The sequence below is a fragment of the Malania oleifera genome, chromosome 3 (assembly GCF_029873635.1).
Source record: "Malania oleifera isolate guangnan ecotype guangnan chromosome 3, ASM2987363v1, whole genome shotgun sequence".
NCBI classification, from domain to species: Eukaryota; Viridiplantae; Streptophyta; class Magnoliopsida; order Santalales; family Ximeniaceae; genus Malania; species Malania oleifera.
The window spans coordinates 6,641,989-6,657,712 of NC_080419.1; the positions used below are offsets into that span (position 1 = coordinate 6,641,989).

Below are 15,724 nucleotides of genomic sequence, written 5' to 3' on the forward strand. Positions count from 1 at the left end.
TATGCCATCACAAGCAGCATAAGCTTTTATATGGACTTGGTGTCTTTTTTTAAAAATAAAATAAAATAAAATTACATATAAATTATTATTATTATTGTTGTTGTTGTTGTTGGTGTTGTTATTATTATTATTATTATTATTTAGACCCTTTTGACTTTTAATAAACTAATTCAACATTATTTTTTTGTTCGTTGAATTAGAGGTCCACATTAAGCTAATTGGACTTTATAATGTGAAATGTTGGGCGGTTCTAGGTCTTCTCAACCTCAAAAGTTAACTCATGAGGTGAAACTTTTTATCACACTTAATAACTGACCACCAACCCTTTCTACAACCGATGTGAGATAACCTCAACAATCTCTCCCTCACATATCAGGCTCCAAATTGGCAGCACCACATACCCAGCATCCCGAGGAGAATGTTGAACCATGACTCTGATACCAGTGTTGGTTGGTCCAGAATCTTCTCAACTCCAAAAGTTAGCTCATAGGGTGAGACTTTCCCTTACACTTAATAACTGACTACCAGCCTCTTTCACAATCGATGTGGGATAACCCCAACAAGAAATAATTTGTTTCCCATTCTATATTCCTTTTTATCTTTTATTGGTTTCAAATCTAAAATTTTTAACAAAGTAGCTTTCAAACTTTAACTACTAAGGAACTAAATCAATTTGATATTCTAAAATGTGAAGCTCTTTTTTTACATTTATAATGGAAAGGGGAAAAAACCAATTTTATCCTCAATTAATTTTTAAAATAGATGACTAATAATGTTTGAGATATAACACAAAAGTCAAATGGTAAAAATAACCAGAATTTTTTATGAACTTTAGCTACAAATTAAAATATATCCCATTCCAATATGTGGTATATAGAATTCTTTTTTGGAAGAATTTAGAGACCATTTTATTAAAACAAGAGAAATATATAAAGTCAAGTGGGCAAATGAAAAAAATAAAGAGTACAACAAATGATCATATTTTCATTCACAAGATTCCCTTTGAAAATAAGATGATTTCATTCCTTCCAGGTAAGATAGATGGAGAAGGATCAGGCAAGTTTAACCAAGTAGTCTGTTTATTACTGCCAAAAGAAGTCAAGATCTGCAAGTTGTTGTTCCAGCTAGGAGATACATTTCTAATGTGAGCTTCTCATTGGCCTCCATGAAGATTTTTTCTAGTGATTGGGCATATGAAGAACACATTGCCCTTTATTTCACTTTCAGTTTGCAGGTAGAATTCGAGATTTCCCCATTTAAGGACTCTGTCCAAACTGCTTAATGTATTCTAAATTGCCAGCCATGTTATATAGAGGAGAATTTCAGAACATTTTGCTTAAACCAGACTGCTTTGGACTGGTTAACAGGGTTAATCTTGGTTTTGATAGCTTCCCATGCCGAGGAGGATGTGAAATTGCCATCCTTGCTCTATGTCCATATGATGCAATCAACTGTGAAATGTAAAACCTATTTTCAACATTTCTGTGCTGCAATTATCTGCATTTGTAGGCTGAAATTGTCAACATAAGTGGGCCGCAATTGTTAACAAATGTGAGCTGTAGTTTTTTCAACATTTGTTGGCTGCAGGAGTCTACAAAGGTCGACTACACAAGTTTACAAAGGTGGTTGCATAAGCCTACAAAGGTGATTGCAGAAAGGAGAATTCAACAAAGGTGGGTAGTGCTCTCTACTATAAATAGAGATGCCTACTAGGAGTTCCAACCATCCCAAATATCTCCATTATTCTAGTTTCTCCTATTGTAATTAGAGAGATTTGTATACTCCTAATTCAAGAAAGAGGTATCATTATTCTTTTCTTATAATTAAAGGAAAGTTATATCATCATTTTTCATAGTGGATTCCTTCTACTCTTGAAGTTGTATGATAATGCATGTGTTGTATTAAGGTCTTGTCTCACATCCATCAACTAGATTCTAGTACCTATATGGAAAAATTGAATCATAATTGAAAAAATAAAAGAAATAACCATATCTAATTAATGTTTATTTTTGATGAAAACTTGAATATACGGGTAAAGAATGATAATAGCAAAGAAACTTTTTCATAAACAAAATTGTAGTAATAGAAAATAAAGAATGAAAAAATGGGCTAACCTTTGGATCAAGGATGAAAACACGTCATGCACACTAAAATTAATCGAGCAAGCATGGTACATGCAAAATTTAATTTTAATGCATCAAAACATAGACATCAAACCAAAATATACTTGGTTGCTTAATGATCATATTGTCCAATGCTTGTTTTGACAGCAGACATTCCACACATGATTTCAAAAAGGCCTTTCAAACAATGCGACACAAAGAGACATCTGCCCACAAGTATTATGCATTGAATAGAAGAAAAATAGACCATGCCATACCTATATATATATTATAAGCTTAAAAACTTTTATGCTGTTATGTACCTATCCAACATAGTTTATACAGACCCTAGGCACTTATTACTACTAAATGTCAATCACCTAATTTATGAATTTCTTGTTGATTTGACCCGAACTACTTTCTAAATCAATTAATCCTAATATAGAAGTTAAAACTTCCATTACTTACATCCACTTTATTGACAAAATCACAAACACAATTTACATTAATATTTATGACAAATCTTTCATAAACTAGCATTTTGGGCTCACCATCTTCGCCATTATCAATACAAATAGCTTTATATAGATCTGGCCCCACACTTGAGTAGTTGAAATTTAACACGGTTAGAGCATGACATAATATTTTTAAATTATCATCAATTGGGCTACTAGAGAAGTATCTTTTGAGATAAGATAAACCATTGTTCCCTTTTGTGTTAGAATAAATTTCTTAAGTGATCAAACGACTCTCTATATATTCATTTTTTTTTTTTTATCATCAAAAACTTATTTCTTAATATAGAAAGAGTTGATAGGGTTGGATGTAGTTTTTCTCAAACAAAAATAGGATATTTTCCTACTAAATTTTAACTATGAGAGCTTGAATATCAAATGGAACAAAATTGTTGAATTTATTTTGCAAAGTTCATTCCTATAAGAGATGGGGCATTTAATTGTTGAATTCAACTCAATCCCCTTGATTAACCAATTCAATTAGAAATGGGCTTGAACAAAATATTTGGTAATTTGATTTTCAATATTTCAGATGAGAGATGGGAGAATAATTAGGGGGAAGCAAGGGATCCACCATTTTAAAAATAGATTAAGGGCAAAATGATGATAGAAAAATAAGGTGGAGAGATCCAAATTTTGTAGGACATTTAGGACATTACCCCTTTAGATTCAACATGCCTAAGATTCCCTATAACTTTGAATATCCTCCTTTCCCTTTAAATAATGTTTTGAATAACTGACACGTAAAAAGGAAAAAAAAAAAACGATCCAATTTGCACATTAAAAATTGTTAGCTACTTCCACTCTATTCACTAGAATTGTTTTTCGTTGTAATAAGAACATATTTTATTAAGTAGAGTCTTAAGACATAGAAAACTGCAGGACTTGGAGCATAAAAATTTTTCTTCAAAATCTTAAAATCTAATTTCCCCGAAATTAATGAGATTTTATAAACTATTGGTCAATTGTGCAATTCATGTAATATTCACAAAAAATTATATTTAAAGAAACAAAGAAAAAAGAGATGATATTGTTGTGTGTTGTGTGTGTGTGTGTGTGAGAGAGAGAGAGAGAGAGAGAGAGAGAGAGTTGATCGCCTATGCACTTGAGAGTTGGCAAAGGGGGAAATTGGCTAAAAGAATGAAAAGAAAGGAAGGTAGAGTTGGGAGATCAAGGTGAAACCATTTGTCAAACTCATGTGCACAAGATTTGACAAAAAAAGGTGGAAGAAATTGGAATAACAAATGGAGCTGGAAGGCTAGTTCACACATACTTATTATTATTATTATTACATAAGAAGTCCAGCTACCAAGGAGTCCTTCGAACCCCCTGGTGCAATACTAAACCTACGGATTAGCGTCCTCCGCCTCAGGTCTCGCTAATTAGGGTAAAGTTTGAATGCAGATACAGTTTTCGCGCATCAGTTGGATGTTCTGCCAACCCGACTTCCGAGACACATTTTCATTACCATCTACGGTCCCCACTGGCTCACAGAGAATTCTCACCATTCACGGTCCCAATTGGCTCACAGAGCGAACTTTTACGATCCACGGTCCCCGCTAGTTGACACATACTTGTATGATAAAAAATAAACAAATATAGAAAGAATATTTAAAAAAAAAAGAAGAAGAAGCTTGTGACTTTCTTTTTGGGAATGCAAGATGCACACAGCCTGTCTCACCTTCTTATCTAAAGATACTATTTTCATTATTTAAGCTTGTGGGTCAAGACTTATGTTAGGCTCAAACTCATTTCAAATTTATTAACTAATACAATTATTAATCATCAAGAAATTTAAAGAAAAACCTTCAATGAATATCTAGCTTTTATGAAAACATTATGCACAACCCTTTTAAAGATAATATTACCATGTTTAATTTTAAAAAATGTAATAATATGTTTAAAGCTCCATACCCAGATGAGTGTAAAATAAAAATTAGTAAAAAGTTTATTAGGAAAATGTAAATTTGATGATAGTAGAAGTGCAAAGCAAAACCACTAATGAACTTGCAAACGTGCGAAAACTATTTTAAAAATTAAAAAAAAATAATATGAAGGAATTTACTCTCATATTTAATTTTCAAAAAAAATAAAAATATATGACAACGGTGAGAATTAACAGAAGACCTTAATCCATCCACACGATGATATAAGACAAACGGATTCCTTCCCATGCAACAGTGACTATTTGAAACTCAATACATATCTTCTGAACAAGCCACAATTCCAAGCAGCAGTAGCACTACATCCAATTACTCCGTAAATACGAATGCAAATGTTATGGGGTAAAACAGAATTGGAAAACGAGCCAACTACTAACGGTGAGAAAAAAGGGGCATGCAGGTTGCAGGAAAGCTCAATCAAAGTCGGATAGCCAGTTCCATCATACATGCTGCAAGAAAACTACAAATAGCTTCCAGAATTCAAATGGAGACTCCCCATCACATTCCAAATCAATCGCACTTCAATGGGCAGCCTAAAAGAATAAGAGGCGAGATCAACTGGTTTTAAAGTTCGGCACTAGAAGAGAAATGAATATTAAGTTTCTTAAAACTCACACTTGAATTGAATCGACCTTTCTTTACAATACTATGTGCCCATTAAACTATTGTATCTTACCATCTTCATCAACTGCTTTGGCATCATTGAGGCACCCAAGAACTCTTCCATCACTTTGGCTTTGACAAATGACATTTACAGGAGGCAAGTTGATAAACAGATTATACATTTTAGCTACCAGAATGCCTTGATTGAAGTTGTGTGCTCAACAATCCCAAGATCATTCAACGCACTCTTTTAGCCGAAGAGATTGTACACTTGGAGATTTTTTTCCCTCTCAATTTCACGCATGTGATCAAAGTACAATGATTTCATGTAGTTCGATAGAAAAGGTCAGGTATCTTTGCCCACAAAAAGCGATATACATAGATTTCTTTGGCTATTGAGTGCAGAAAATGGAGACCAATCTGTACAATGCTCCATCAACCTTGCACTGCCAATGCCTGCAAGCTATCAATAAAAACTTGCAAGCTCAAATCATCAGTAAATACAACATCAGCACCATCTGTGAAGGTAGAATTATGGGTAACAGATGGATTCAACTTTGCAAGTAGAAACCTTGCCTGGCTACTGTGTTGGTCACATTTTATAAGCTTAGGCACTGGAACCCGCTCAGCCACAAGCTGCTCTGCATCAGTCTCTGGGGCTTCCAGCAGCTTTCGCAAATTCTCGTGGTTTGGGTCCTTGTCATAACCAAGCTTCCTCCACTGAGCAATCTTAGAACCATAGTGAATTACCACATAGAAATAAGAATCAAAAAGCAATATAACATCTGGAGAGATGGAGCGAACATCCAAGAGGACTGGAACTGGAGGCCCATCAAAGGAGTATTGAAAAAGGGTGGGTTGGATCATGATGAGAGAAGCCACCACCCCCTCACGGCTCAGCACCAGCCGGTAGAAAGCTGTTTCATCAGGGCTGCTATTGAAGACATCAATAAACTGTGACCTCCTTAAATAGTACATAAACTGTGGGTACAGGGAGAAGTTGGATGACAGGCGGAAGGAAGATGGATCTTCTTGCACATAGTCTCCAAACTTAGAAGCGAAACGAATTAGCTTCTTATCTAACCATCTGATAACATCTCGAGCATAACAACTTTCTGCTCGATGGATAGCAAGTTTGGCCATAACTGAAGCAGCTGCTTCTTGATCAAACCCAGCAGCAATTTCTGGTGAATGTTTCGCAACCCATCTTCTCGCAGCGGTGGTGACCCTTTTCCGGATTCCCATGTTACCATGTCGGTAACGTGTTATAAACTGTATAAAGAATGCAGACCCTGAATGGACTTCCTGCTCATTTCCCACTTGGAAGAAGAAAGCAATGCATGTTTTGTGTGCAATAGTACACAATTTCCACATATTAGTGCCACTCTCGCCAATTTCATTCCCACTCACTGAGATATTCTTGTTCTGAAGAGAGACACAAGGACCAAGAGCTCCACAAATTTTTACATCTTTTGTCGTCACTATCTCGATAGTTGCATCAAAACAAATGTTCAAGTTCCCATCCTCATCACGATTAAATATGTGGCGCAAGCATTTTCTGAACTGATCAGACTCAAATGATTCCCCTAGCATCATGAATCCACCTGAACTCTCAATTGGGACTCTCATCTCTGCAGCTCCAACTTGATCGAGAGAACAAGCAAACAAATCAAGAACAATGGATGCATCAGATAATCTCTGTGACAACTTCTTGTAAAAGCTGCAAGACTTTCCATAGTAAGGAGCATGACCACCAATGAGGTCCCTGTGGGTTCTGATGGCATTGCTAAGATTAGAATTTACAATAATGCCAGGACCAAGAGTTGCAGGCCCAGATGTGAAGACCATGACCCGAGAACCTGTATTTGCTAAGTGTCCTTCTAAAAGGCCAACGGCAGCTGATATTGCAGCTCCAGTGGACCTTTGAGGGCGATGCCCTGGCATGACATGTGTAGAAGAATGAATCTCTTCAATTGCTGTGGTGATGTTAAACTCACAGTCAGAGACTGGCAACAGAAAACCCTGCTTTTGGATAGCTGGGGTCTTTCCAAGCTGCTGATGCTGCTTTGTGTGGTGAATCCCCAGAAACTCTCGAATCTGCAGGGTTTAAAACGAGTTGTACTCTAAGAAAATACTAGCAATATTTGCTTTCAAGCCACAAAATCAATAAATAACTTTATAAAATAGAATATATTCGTCTCATTATATAATGAGAAAATGTAACGAATTTAATTATTCAAAAAGTACAAATTGCTCATTTTCTGGTGAAACATAAGAATTTCTTGCTCCCCCACTCCACCCCACAAAATAAATAATAAATAAATCTTATTTCTTCTTTGATTATCAGATTCCACTAGCAGGTCAGGAGTTGGGCATGGGGAAACTTGAGGCTGGCATAGGGAGGTTGAGAAATAAGAAAATATATTACTCAATGGTCAACTCAATAAGGCCTTATTGCAACTTGAGAATGTAGAGACCCTTAGTACACCACTCTGTTTCCATCTACAATCATATCCGCCTATTTGTAGAACATCATGCCAAACTTGCTAAACCTAGCCAGCAAAACAAACACCAATACAGACATCTTCTGATTTCCCATGCATTAGAGAACTTCAGGAGGTTCAACAATTTAGGATGGATAGCAGCAGAAAAGTGAATTGAACACAATAAGATCAATTCCCATCTAAGCCTTGCACAATCAAAGAAAATCTCTACGGATGTGAAATGCATTTATAGCATCACCTCTCAAGAAATTAACCACTAGTCACTCTTAACAGTTCTTGATCTTCTCCCATTTCAGAAATTTAACCATAGCTTTAGCATATTGTTTGGTAGAATCAGAATAGTTGCATTTTGCACAATCGAATAATCATTTTGCTGCTAAGGCCATGGAGTTCAAAATTAAAAAGATCCAGTTCACATGCATTACACGAGAACAGTATCCTTCCGGCTGAATATCATGCATACTTACCCCATTGTAAACTAAATCGTGGAGCTCTTTAAGCTTAAGATGGCAATACTGAACTGGAAAAAAACTTAACAAGCACTATTAATGAAACTGAATAATTATATACCTTGTCTGATGAGAGCTCCCGCTCACCGTGGAACACTACCACCCTTGAGCAGTCTGAAAAACCGAGATCATGAACATGGACCATTGAATCAAATGTGATCAGTCCCACCATTGCATTCTCCGGCAATTGTGACACAACAAGCAACAACTCATTTTTAAGCGTCCTCAGCTCCTCATTAGCAGAACAAATGTCCACAACAAACACAAATGCCGGCCCAAACCCTCGTGAATCTATACCAGACAAAGAGGATGACGAGAAAGAGGAAACCAAAGATGATGACGACATTAATGATGATAAGGACAACGAAGACGACGACAACCCATTTGACCAATTATGGTTCACATTCAAATTCGAACTTGGACCATAAGTCAAATTCGAATTCGAATTCGAAGTCGAGCAGGGTTTAGAGTATTTTTTACCAATTTGGTACTCGACTGTGCTGTAAGTCGGGAAAAGCTCGGCGGGGAGGTTGGTCTCGCTTATACCGACGTAAGAACGAGGGAACGTATTCTTCTGATAACAAAATGGACAGATCCAAATGCGCGAACTGTAATCAACCCGGGCATAAGGGTTCAAAACGGCACCACATTGACTACAGAGAAGAGGGTCGTAGTTTAGCAGTGGTAGATCGGTGAATTGCATCAATGGAGTGCACATGATGCTCAGAGGGATTACCAGAGCCGATGCTTCCGCCTTCGACGCCGGCCATGAGTTCCACGACCATCGAAGGCCCTCGATCGCCTCCAGTTCCACAAAATCCATTCGGAGAATTGGAAAAGCCTAGATTGGTTTCATCAGCTGAAGAATTAGGGAACCCTAACCCGAGATTTACAATTAACAATTCATTAACAAAATAATAGATGCAAAGAAATAGAATCGAGCTTTTTGAAGTGGGAAGAAATGATGTCTGAAGGTGAGAGTGAAGAGGCAGCTGGCGAGGGTTTCAAGAATTGCAATTATACGCTGCTGGAAGAAAAGGGAGAGGAAAAACCCTAAAATTTGTTAGGGTTTGCATTGGTGTTCGTTGTTTAATAATTAACTGTTTTGACTTTGAACCGTTTATTTGAAAAACAATTTTATTAGTTAAAAATCGCAATTAGAAAAGGTTAGGATAATTTTTCTATCTCGCTACTTCTTTGGCATTGAGATAAATATTACCGAAATAATAATATTGCAAATTTTCTGCAAACATATTTTTTTACTTTTTTTTAATCAATGTATAGATATTTATTTTAATCAATATTTATTTATTTTGATTACATAAAAACTCCAACAACCAACAGACCCTTTCGGACCTCTTGGTGCAGCACCAAACCTACGGATCAGCATTCTCCGCCCTCAGGTTTCGCTGATCAGGATAAAATTCGGATATGAATACAACTTATGTGCATCAGTTGGACATTTAACCAACCCTCAAATTTTTTAGGATTTGGATTGGTGTTCGTTATATAATAATTGACTATTTTGACTTTAAACAATAGATTTGGAAAGCAATTTCATTAGGTAAAAACCACAATTAGAAAAGGTTATGACACTTTTTCTATCTCACCCCTTTATTGGCATTGAGATATGCACAAATTTTACATTGTTGAAATAATAGCATTACAAATATTCTACAAACATATTTTTTTCGCTTTGATATTATATTTATTTGCATAAAAGAAAAGGGAGAGGAAAAACCCTAAAAAATTTTAGGATTTGGATTGGTCTTCCTTGTTTAATAATTAATTATTTTGACTTCGAACAATTGATTTGGAAAGTAATTTTATTAGGCAAAAATCACAATTAGAAAAAGGTCAGAATAATTTTTCTATCTCACCCTTACATTGGCATTGAAGTATACACAAATTTTATATTGCCGAAATAATAACATTCCAATTTTTTGCAAACATATTTTTTCGCTTTTATTAGTCGATCTATAGATATCATATTTATTTGTATGGTGTTTTTAAAAAGGTGTTTAATTTATATGTTGTTAAAATCAAATCAAAACTATTTTAATCTCATTTATATTTTATTTGAGTGCAGTATTTACGGTGTTCGTAAATTAATTTTATTTAAATGATTTCATTTTTATAAATTGAAATGGCTCTAAATTTTTTATTTTGCATTGATGCTTTACATTTTAAGATTTTACTATGTAATTATAAAATATAATTAGCTAAGTGATGTGAAATAATTTTTTTAAAAAAATTTTAAATTATTATACTAAAAATCTTAACATGCAAAACATCAATTTTATGCATTGATGTGTAGCGATGTCATATACATACATGACAGATCAAACAACTTTTAATTAATTGAAGAGAAGTATATGAGTAGACTAACTCTAATATTGATAGAGATAATAATTCTACTTGCCACTAAAAGTTAAAATTTTGCTTGATCCTTTTATAGTTTGAACTATTATTTTACAAAATCATATTCTTGAAATTACTTTCTTATGCTCTACATGGCTAGTACAAGATAAATATGTTCATTTAGAGGCGATTTGGATTTTTATGGGCAGTTGAAGGTTAATAAATACCTGAACATGCTTCTAGGGTTGGGAAAGTAGATTCAAATGCATTCTAGTGAAGATCTTGGGGTTTGCTACAAAAGTTCTGGAATGAAAAAAAAGATTCAACATTATTAGATGTTTGTAATAAGTAATATTTCTCACTTAAAAAAAAAAAATGCTTAGCATAAAAAGCCCGTGATCATCACTAGTCTATGTAACAAATAAAGATAGGAGGAGAGAGCCTTGGATCGGTTTCTCCTCCTCTCAACTCGTCACAATGATTTGTGATGATCAATGGTTCATCATGAGCAGGATTACTTTTTTGTATAATATTGTTTTAGATGTTGTCAATTTTGCTACTTCTTTTAAATGGGTGTTTGTTCCTTGTGAGATAAATTCTCACTTTGTTGTAATTGCAAAAGTTACAAATCTTGATCTCATTTTGTGACTATACTTATTTTTTTTTTAATGTGCTTTACAAAATTATAGAAAGTTTCCAATCTCAACTTGGTAGAGGAAAAATTCTACCAAGAAGGACAAGTAAAAGGAAGTCATAGTTGCATAGGGACTATCAACACATGTTTGCAAGAAATATGCAAATCATAAAAAGAGATTTATTTTATACCTGCATGTTATTATTAAATTTTTTTTGACACATTTCAATATCTATATAGGTTTGTCATTTTAAAAAGTTTAATCCATGATTATAAATGTATTTAATAGAGGTAAATGTAAATAATAATAAAGTTTAGAGAGATTTTTTTTTCTGCATCTCTAATTATTTATTGTTATACCTTCACTTTTGACAGAGGAATGTCGTGGTTACAAGATAAGTATTGGGAGATTACAGATAAAAAGACATTAAAGGCCTCCCAAAAACAACACTAACAAACAATCAAAACAGGATTATAAATCCAATTAAAGCTAAATAAGAAACAAATCTAAATAGGCCTAACAAAAAACAAACATAATAAAATAAACTAAAATAAAAAAAATCTAAACCGATCAAATAAAAATTGAGAGGATGAACTAATGACGAAGGGAAATGAGACCCAACCTATCCATCTAAAGGATACCTTTCAAAGAATGTGATAAAAGATGTTTTTCGTAGATGACATTATTTTCCATTTCTCATTTTCTAGCGAGAAAATCAGCTGCACTATTACCTTTTCTATATTGATGAGTTACCATGAAGTTTAGAGAGATGAATGCATTTTTAAAAACCTTTAAGCGCTAGCATAAATTTTTTTTGGGAGAATTGGAAAATATTTTATTGGGCAAAACTTGCTAACTTTGGACATGTACTTTTTGGAACATTTATAATTTCTTCATTAATTTTAGTCCAATGTTGAAATAAATTATTTTGTCTTTGAAAAAATAAAATAAAAAATGACATAACAATAACTAAAAATTCAACCCCTAACATCTGAAAAAAAAAAACATGAAAACTTGAAAAAAGGGTTTCAAACTATTTATTATCTATTTCTAATGAAAATTACATAATAATGAAATTCTTTTAACTACCAATATGCTATTTTATGTGTGTCATGAACAAAAATAAAATAAAATTATTAAAACTCTATTTTGCTAAATGTATTGGAAATTATATATTTAGAAAGGTCTAAATCATTTTTTGAAATCTCAAAGAAAATTCTTGTCTTTTTATCAAAATTTGAAAGGTTTTAAGAATCCTCTGTTTATTTTTTTTATAAAAAAATTTATGAATTCTTAAACCAAAAAATAAAATAAATAAATGAAAAATTACCAATTGAAATAAAAATTGCAACGGCTACAAGAAGGGCACTCGTGCTTTCCCCCTGCTCTCCATGTTCCTCCAGCTCCTCCGCGGTTCCACCTCAGTTGCTCAAATCCACCAACTCCACGCTCAAATCCTCGTTCATGGCATATCTCTTCAAAACCACCTGCTCGCCAAGCTCGTCGATCTCAATTCCGTTGATTACGCCCGCTCTGTGTTTGATCGAATTCATTCTCCGTCTGACTTCTCTTGGAATTCCTTAATCAAAGGTTACATCCAAGATGCCATTCCTCAGAATTCTCTCATTCTATTCCTCGAAATGCTCAGAAGTGGGATTAGACCGAGTAATTTCACTTACCCATTTCTCCTGAATGCCTGCTCGGCACTTGCCTCGATTCGTGAAGGTGAACAAATACATGCTCATGCTTTCAGAATGGGTTTTGGGTCCGATCGCTTTGTCAACAATTCCTTGATTAATATGTACTGCAAGTGTTGCTTTCTTAGTTGTGCTTTCAATGTGTTGGATGAAATGCCGCAAAGAGATGAGGTTTCGTGGAATTCAATAATCGGGGGTTATGTTCAGTGGGGAGAGGTTGAGAAGGCACGTAGCTTATTTGAAGAAATGCCACTTCGAAGGAATGTAATTTGTTGGACTGCTATGATAAATGGGTATGGAAGGAAAGGAGATCTTGTTGAGATGTTTAGTTTGTTTTTGGAGATGCTTTTGTCAGCTGAGGAGGTTAAACCCAACTCTGCAACGATGGTCTGCCTACTCTCTGCTTGCTCAACTCTCTCTAATTTTGAGCTAGGAAGATGGCTTTCTGTTTTCATTGATGTCAATGCAATCCCTTTGAATGCAATATTGTGTACCGCCCTTATAGACATGCACTCAAAATGTGGGAATATGGATAAGGCTCAAAAACTATTTAATGCTAATTCCTGTAAGAATTTGGCATCCTGGAATGCCATCATGACGGGATATGTGCAATGTGGATTGTTAGAAAAAGCTATATGTTTATTTTACACAATGCAAGCAACATTACTGAGACCAAATGAGATCACAATGGTTAATGTGTTGTCTGCTTGTGCTGGCTTAGGTGCATTGGAACTTGGAAGAGAAGTTCATCGTTATCTGGTTCGAAATGGTTTAGAAGTAAATGTGTGGCTTGCCACTGCCCTTATTGATATGTACTCAAAATGTGGGAAAATTGATGATGCTTGTTTAGTTTTCATCAAGACATGTCAGAAAGATGTGGCTTTGTGGAATGCCATGATATTGGGGCTAGCCTACCATGGGATTGGAAAGGATTCTTTAGCTGTTTTTGCACAGATGGAGAGAGTTGGGGTCCAACCCAACGAAGTCACATTCATTGGGATACTCTCTGCTTGTAATCATTCAGGATTGGTTGTTGAGGGAAGGATTCAGTTTTCAAATATGGTTAATAAATATGGATTGAATCCTAAAGTTGAGCATTATGCTTGTATGGTAGATCTCCTTGGCCGAGCTGGACATCTAGAAGAAGCATTTGAACTGATTCAAAACATGGTTGTTTTACCTGATTCAATCATTTGGGGTACTTTACTAAGTGCTTGTAGGATTCATCGGAATCTTGAGCTAGCTGATAAAGTTGGTCAAATCATAACATCTTTTGCAGAACCTAATTTGGGTTTCTGTATTCTGTTGTCAAATATTTATGCTTCTGTAGGAAGGTGGAAGGATGTAGATAGAGTGAGGAGACTGGTAAAGGAAAAAGGGATTAAAAAGCCTTCTGGCTGCAGTTGGATTGAAGTTGCTGGTGCTGTTCACAGATTTGTTGTTGAAGATGCACTTCATGTGAAATCTGATGAGATATATGAGGCCAATAAAATTCTTGTCTATCATTTGAAGGATGAAGGTTATGTGCCAAATGTTGATTTTGTTCTAAAGAAGATTTGATGCCATGTGAAATGTTACCTCTTAAGTGGGTTGAAGCTTTACACATGGCTTTTAAGCATAAAATAGGGTCAATTCATTTTGTATCCTCAAAATTGACACGGGTTTGAAACAATAAGAAGACTAGTGATTTCCCAAATACGATACGTTATCTCATACTGAAATGGCATAATGGGTAAATTCTTACAGTCATTCACCTCATGTATGGTGGATTGTTTGAATGGCCAAAGTTGTCCTATACATGAGTAAGGAAATTTACTTCATCTTTGTTGTTGTATTATGTATGCAACTGGATAGGTCATGGCCATGACTTCTGGTGGTGGGATGGTGTAAATATTGATCAAGCACTGATAAAGGACAATCTTCTAATATCAAATTACTTTCTGTGGTTTATGTTTGCTTAACATCTGACGATTGGATGCATGTGCAGGGAAGAGGTGTCATGCCAGCTGTAATGACCCCAAAAATGTATATACGATTAAAACATAATAATAATAATAAAATTATAAAAATGGTTATTAAGTTAATATCAATATAAAGGTACCTTTTTTGTAGGATTCTTGATTTCATGTTTGATTCCTAAGAAATACCTTATCTTAGCCAGTGCTTAGAGACCATTGCGGCTCAGTCACTCTCTAGAGGTCGGCTTGATCAAAATGGAATTTCATAGGATAAATAGGGTAGACACTGTTTGTACACGTAAATAAATACATATATATAAAATAATGTTTTGACTGACATAATTTGTAGAAATATATGATAAAATAATAATAATAATAATATAGGTATCATATGCGCCACATGATCGGGTGGTGCCCACACGAGTCTCGGAATCGAACTTGCTTCAGCATATCAGTTGCGGTCTTCATGCACCAAAAGTCTTCACGTAATCCATATGTACCTACAAAGAGTTATGAATTGAAGTGTGTATGTGCTTGTGTGAGGGTTGAACCGTAGGACATAGGTCGACCAATCCCGTTCTATATCAATGTCCTTATATACACTTCATAAATCTCGTAATATAGGTGATTATTCCCACATTCAGCGCATGTGAGGTACACAAGACCGTAGACCATGTGATGCCCACATGAGTCCCGAAGTCGTGTGGGGCCTACATAAGTCTTGAAGTCGTATGGGGTCTACATGAGTTCCAAAATTATGTAGGACCCAAAAGATCGCGTGAGGACTATTGAAATTACATGAGATCCACTTGGGTCTTGAAGTTGTGTGGGACTCACATGACCATGTCCCCCAACATGAGTTTTTGAAATTTGAACTTAATTCTTCTTTCATAATAA

At 34.9% G+C, this 15,724-nt stretch overlaps 2 protein-coding genes across 7 annotated transcripts; one reads left to right on the forward strand and one right to left on the reverse strand.

Annotated features, from left to right (window-relative positions):
• Window positions 1-4,706: 4,706 nt before the first annotated feature.
• On the reverse strand, window positions 4,707-9,309 carry LOC131152018 (protein transport protein SEC23 G). Of its 6 annotated transcripts, none has more exons than XR_009135812.1 (3): window positions 8,238-9,237; window positions 5,237-7,260; window positions 4,707-5,093 (listed from the first exon to the last, which is right to left on the reverse strand). XR_009135812.1 is itself a non-coding variant. In XM_058103579.1 (3 exons), exons 1-3 carry the CDS (start codon window positions 8,997-8,999, stop codon window positions 5,599-5,601), a joined length of 2,235 nt encoding a protein of 744 aa, XP_057959562.1. In that variant the 5' UTR covers window positions 9,000-9,274; the 3' UTR covers window positions 4,707-5,598. The 6 variants fall into 6 exon arrangements, 5 of the variants coding, with proteins under 5 accessions (XP_057959562.1, XP_057959561.1, XP_057959560.1 ...); XM_058103579.1 differs by having other exon boundaries at window positions 4,707-7,260; window positions 8,238-8,467; window positions 8,657-9,274; XM_058103578.1 differs by having other exon boundaries at window positions 4,707-5,619; window positions 5,740-7,260; window positions 8,238-9,238.
• Window positions 9,310-12,545: 3,236 nt separating this feature from the next.
• On the forward strand, window positions 12,546-14,813 carry LOC131151648 (pentatricopeptide repeat-containing protein At1g08070, chloroplastic-like). Its single transcript, XM_058102928.1, has one exon. It carries the CDS (start codon window positions 12,564-12,566, stop codon window positions 14,427-14,429), a length of 1,866 nt encoding a protein of 621 aa, XP_057958911.1. The 5' UTR covers window positions 12,546-12,563; the 3' UTR covers window positions 14,430-14,813.
• Window positions 14,814-15,724: the final 911 nt, after the last annotated feature.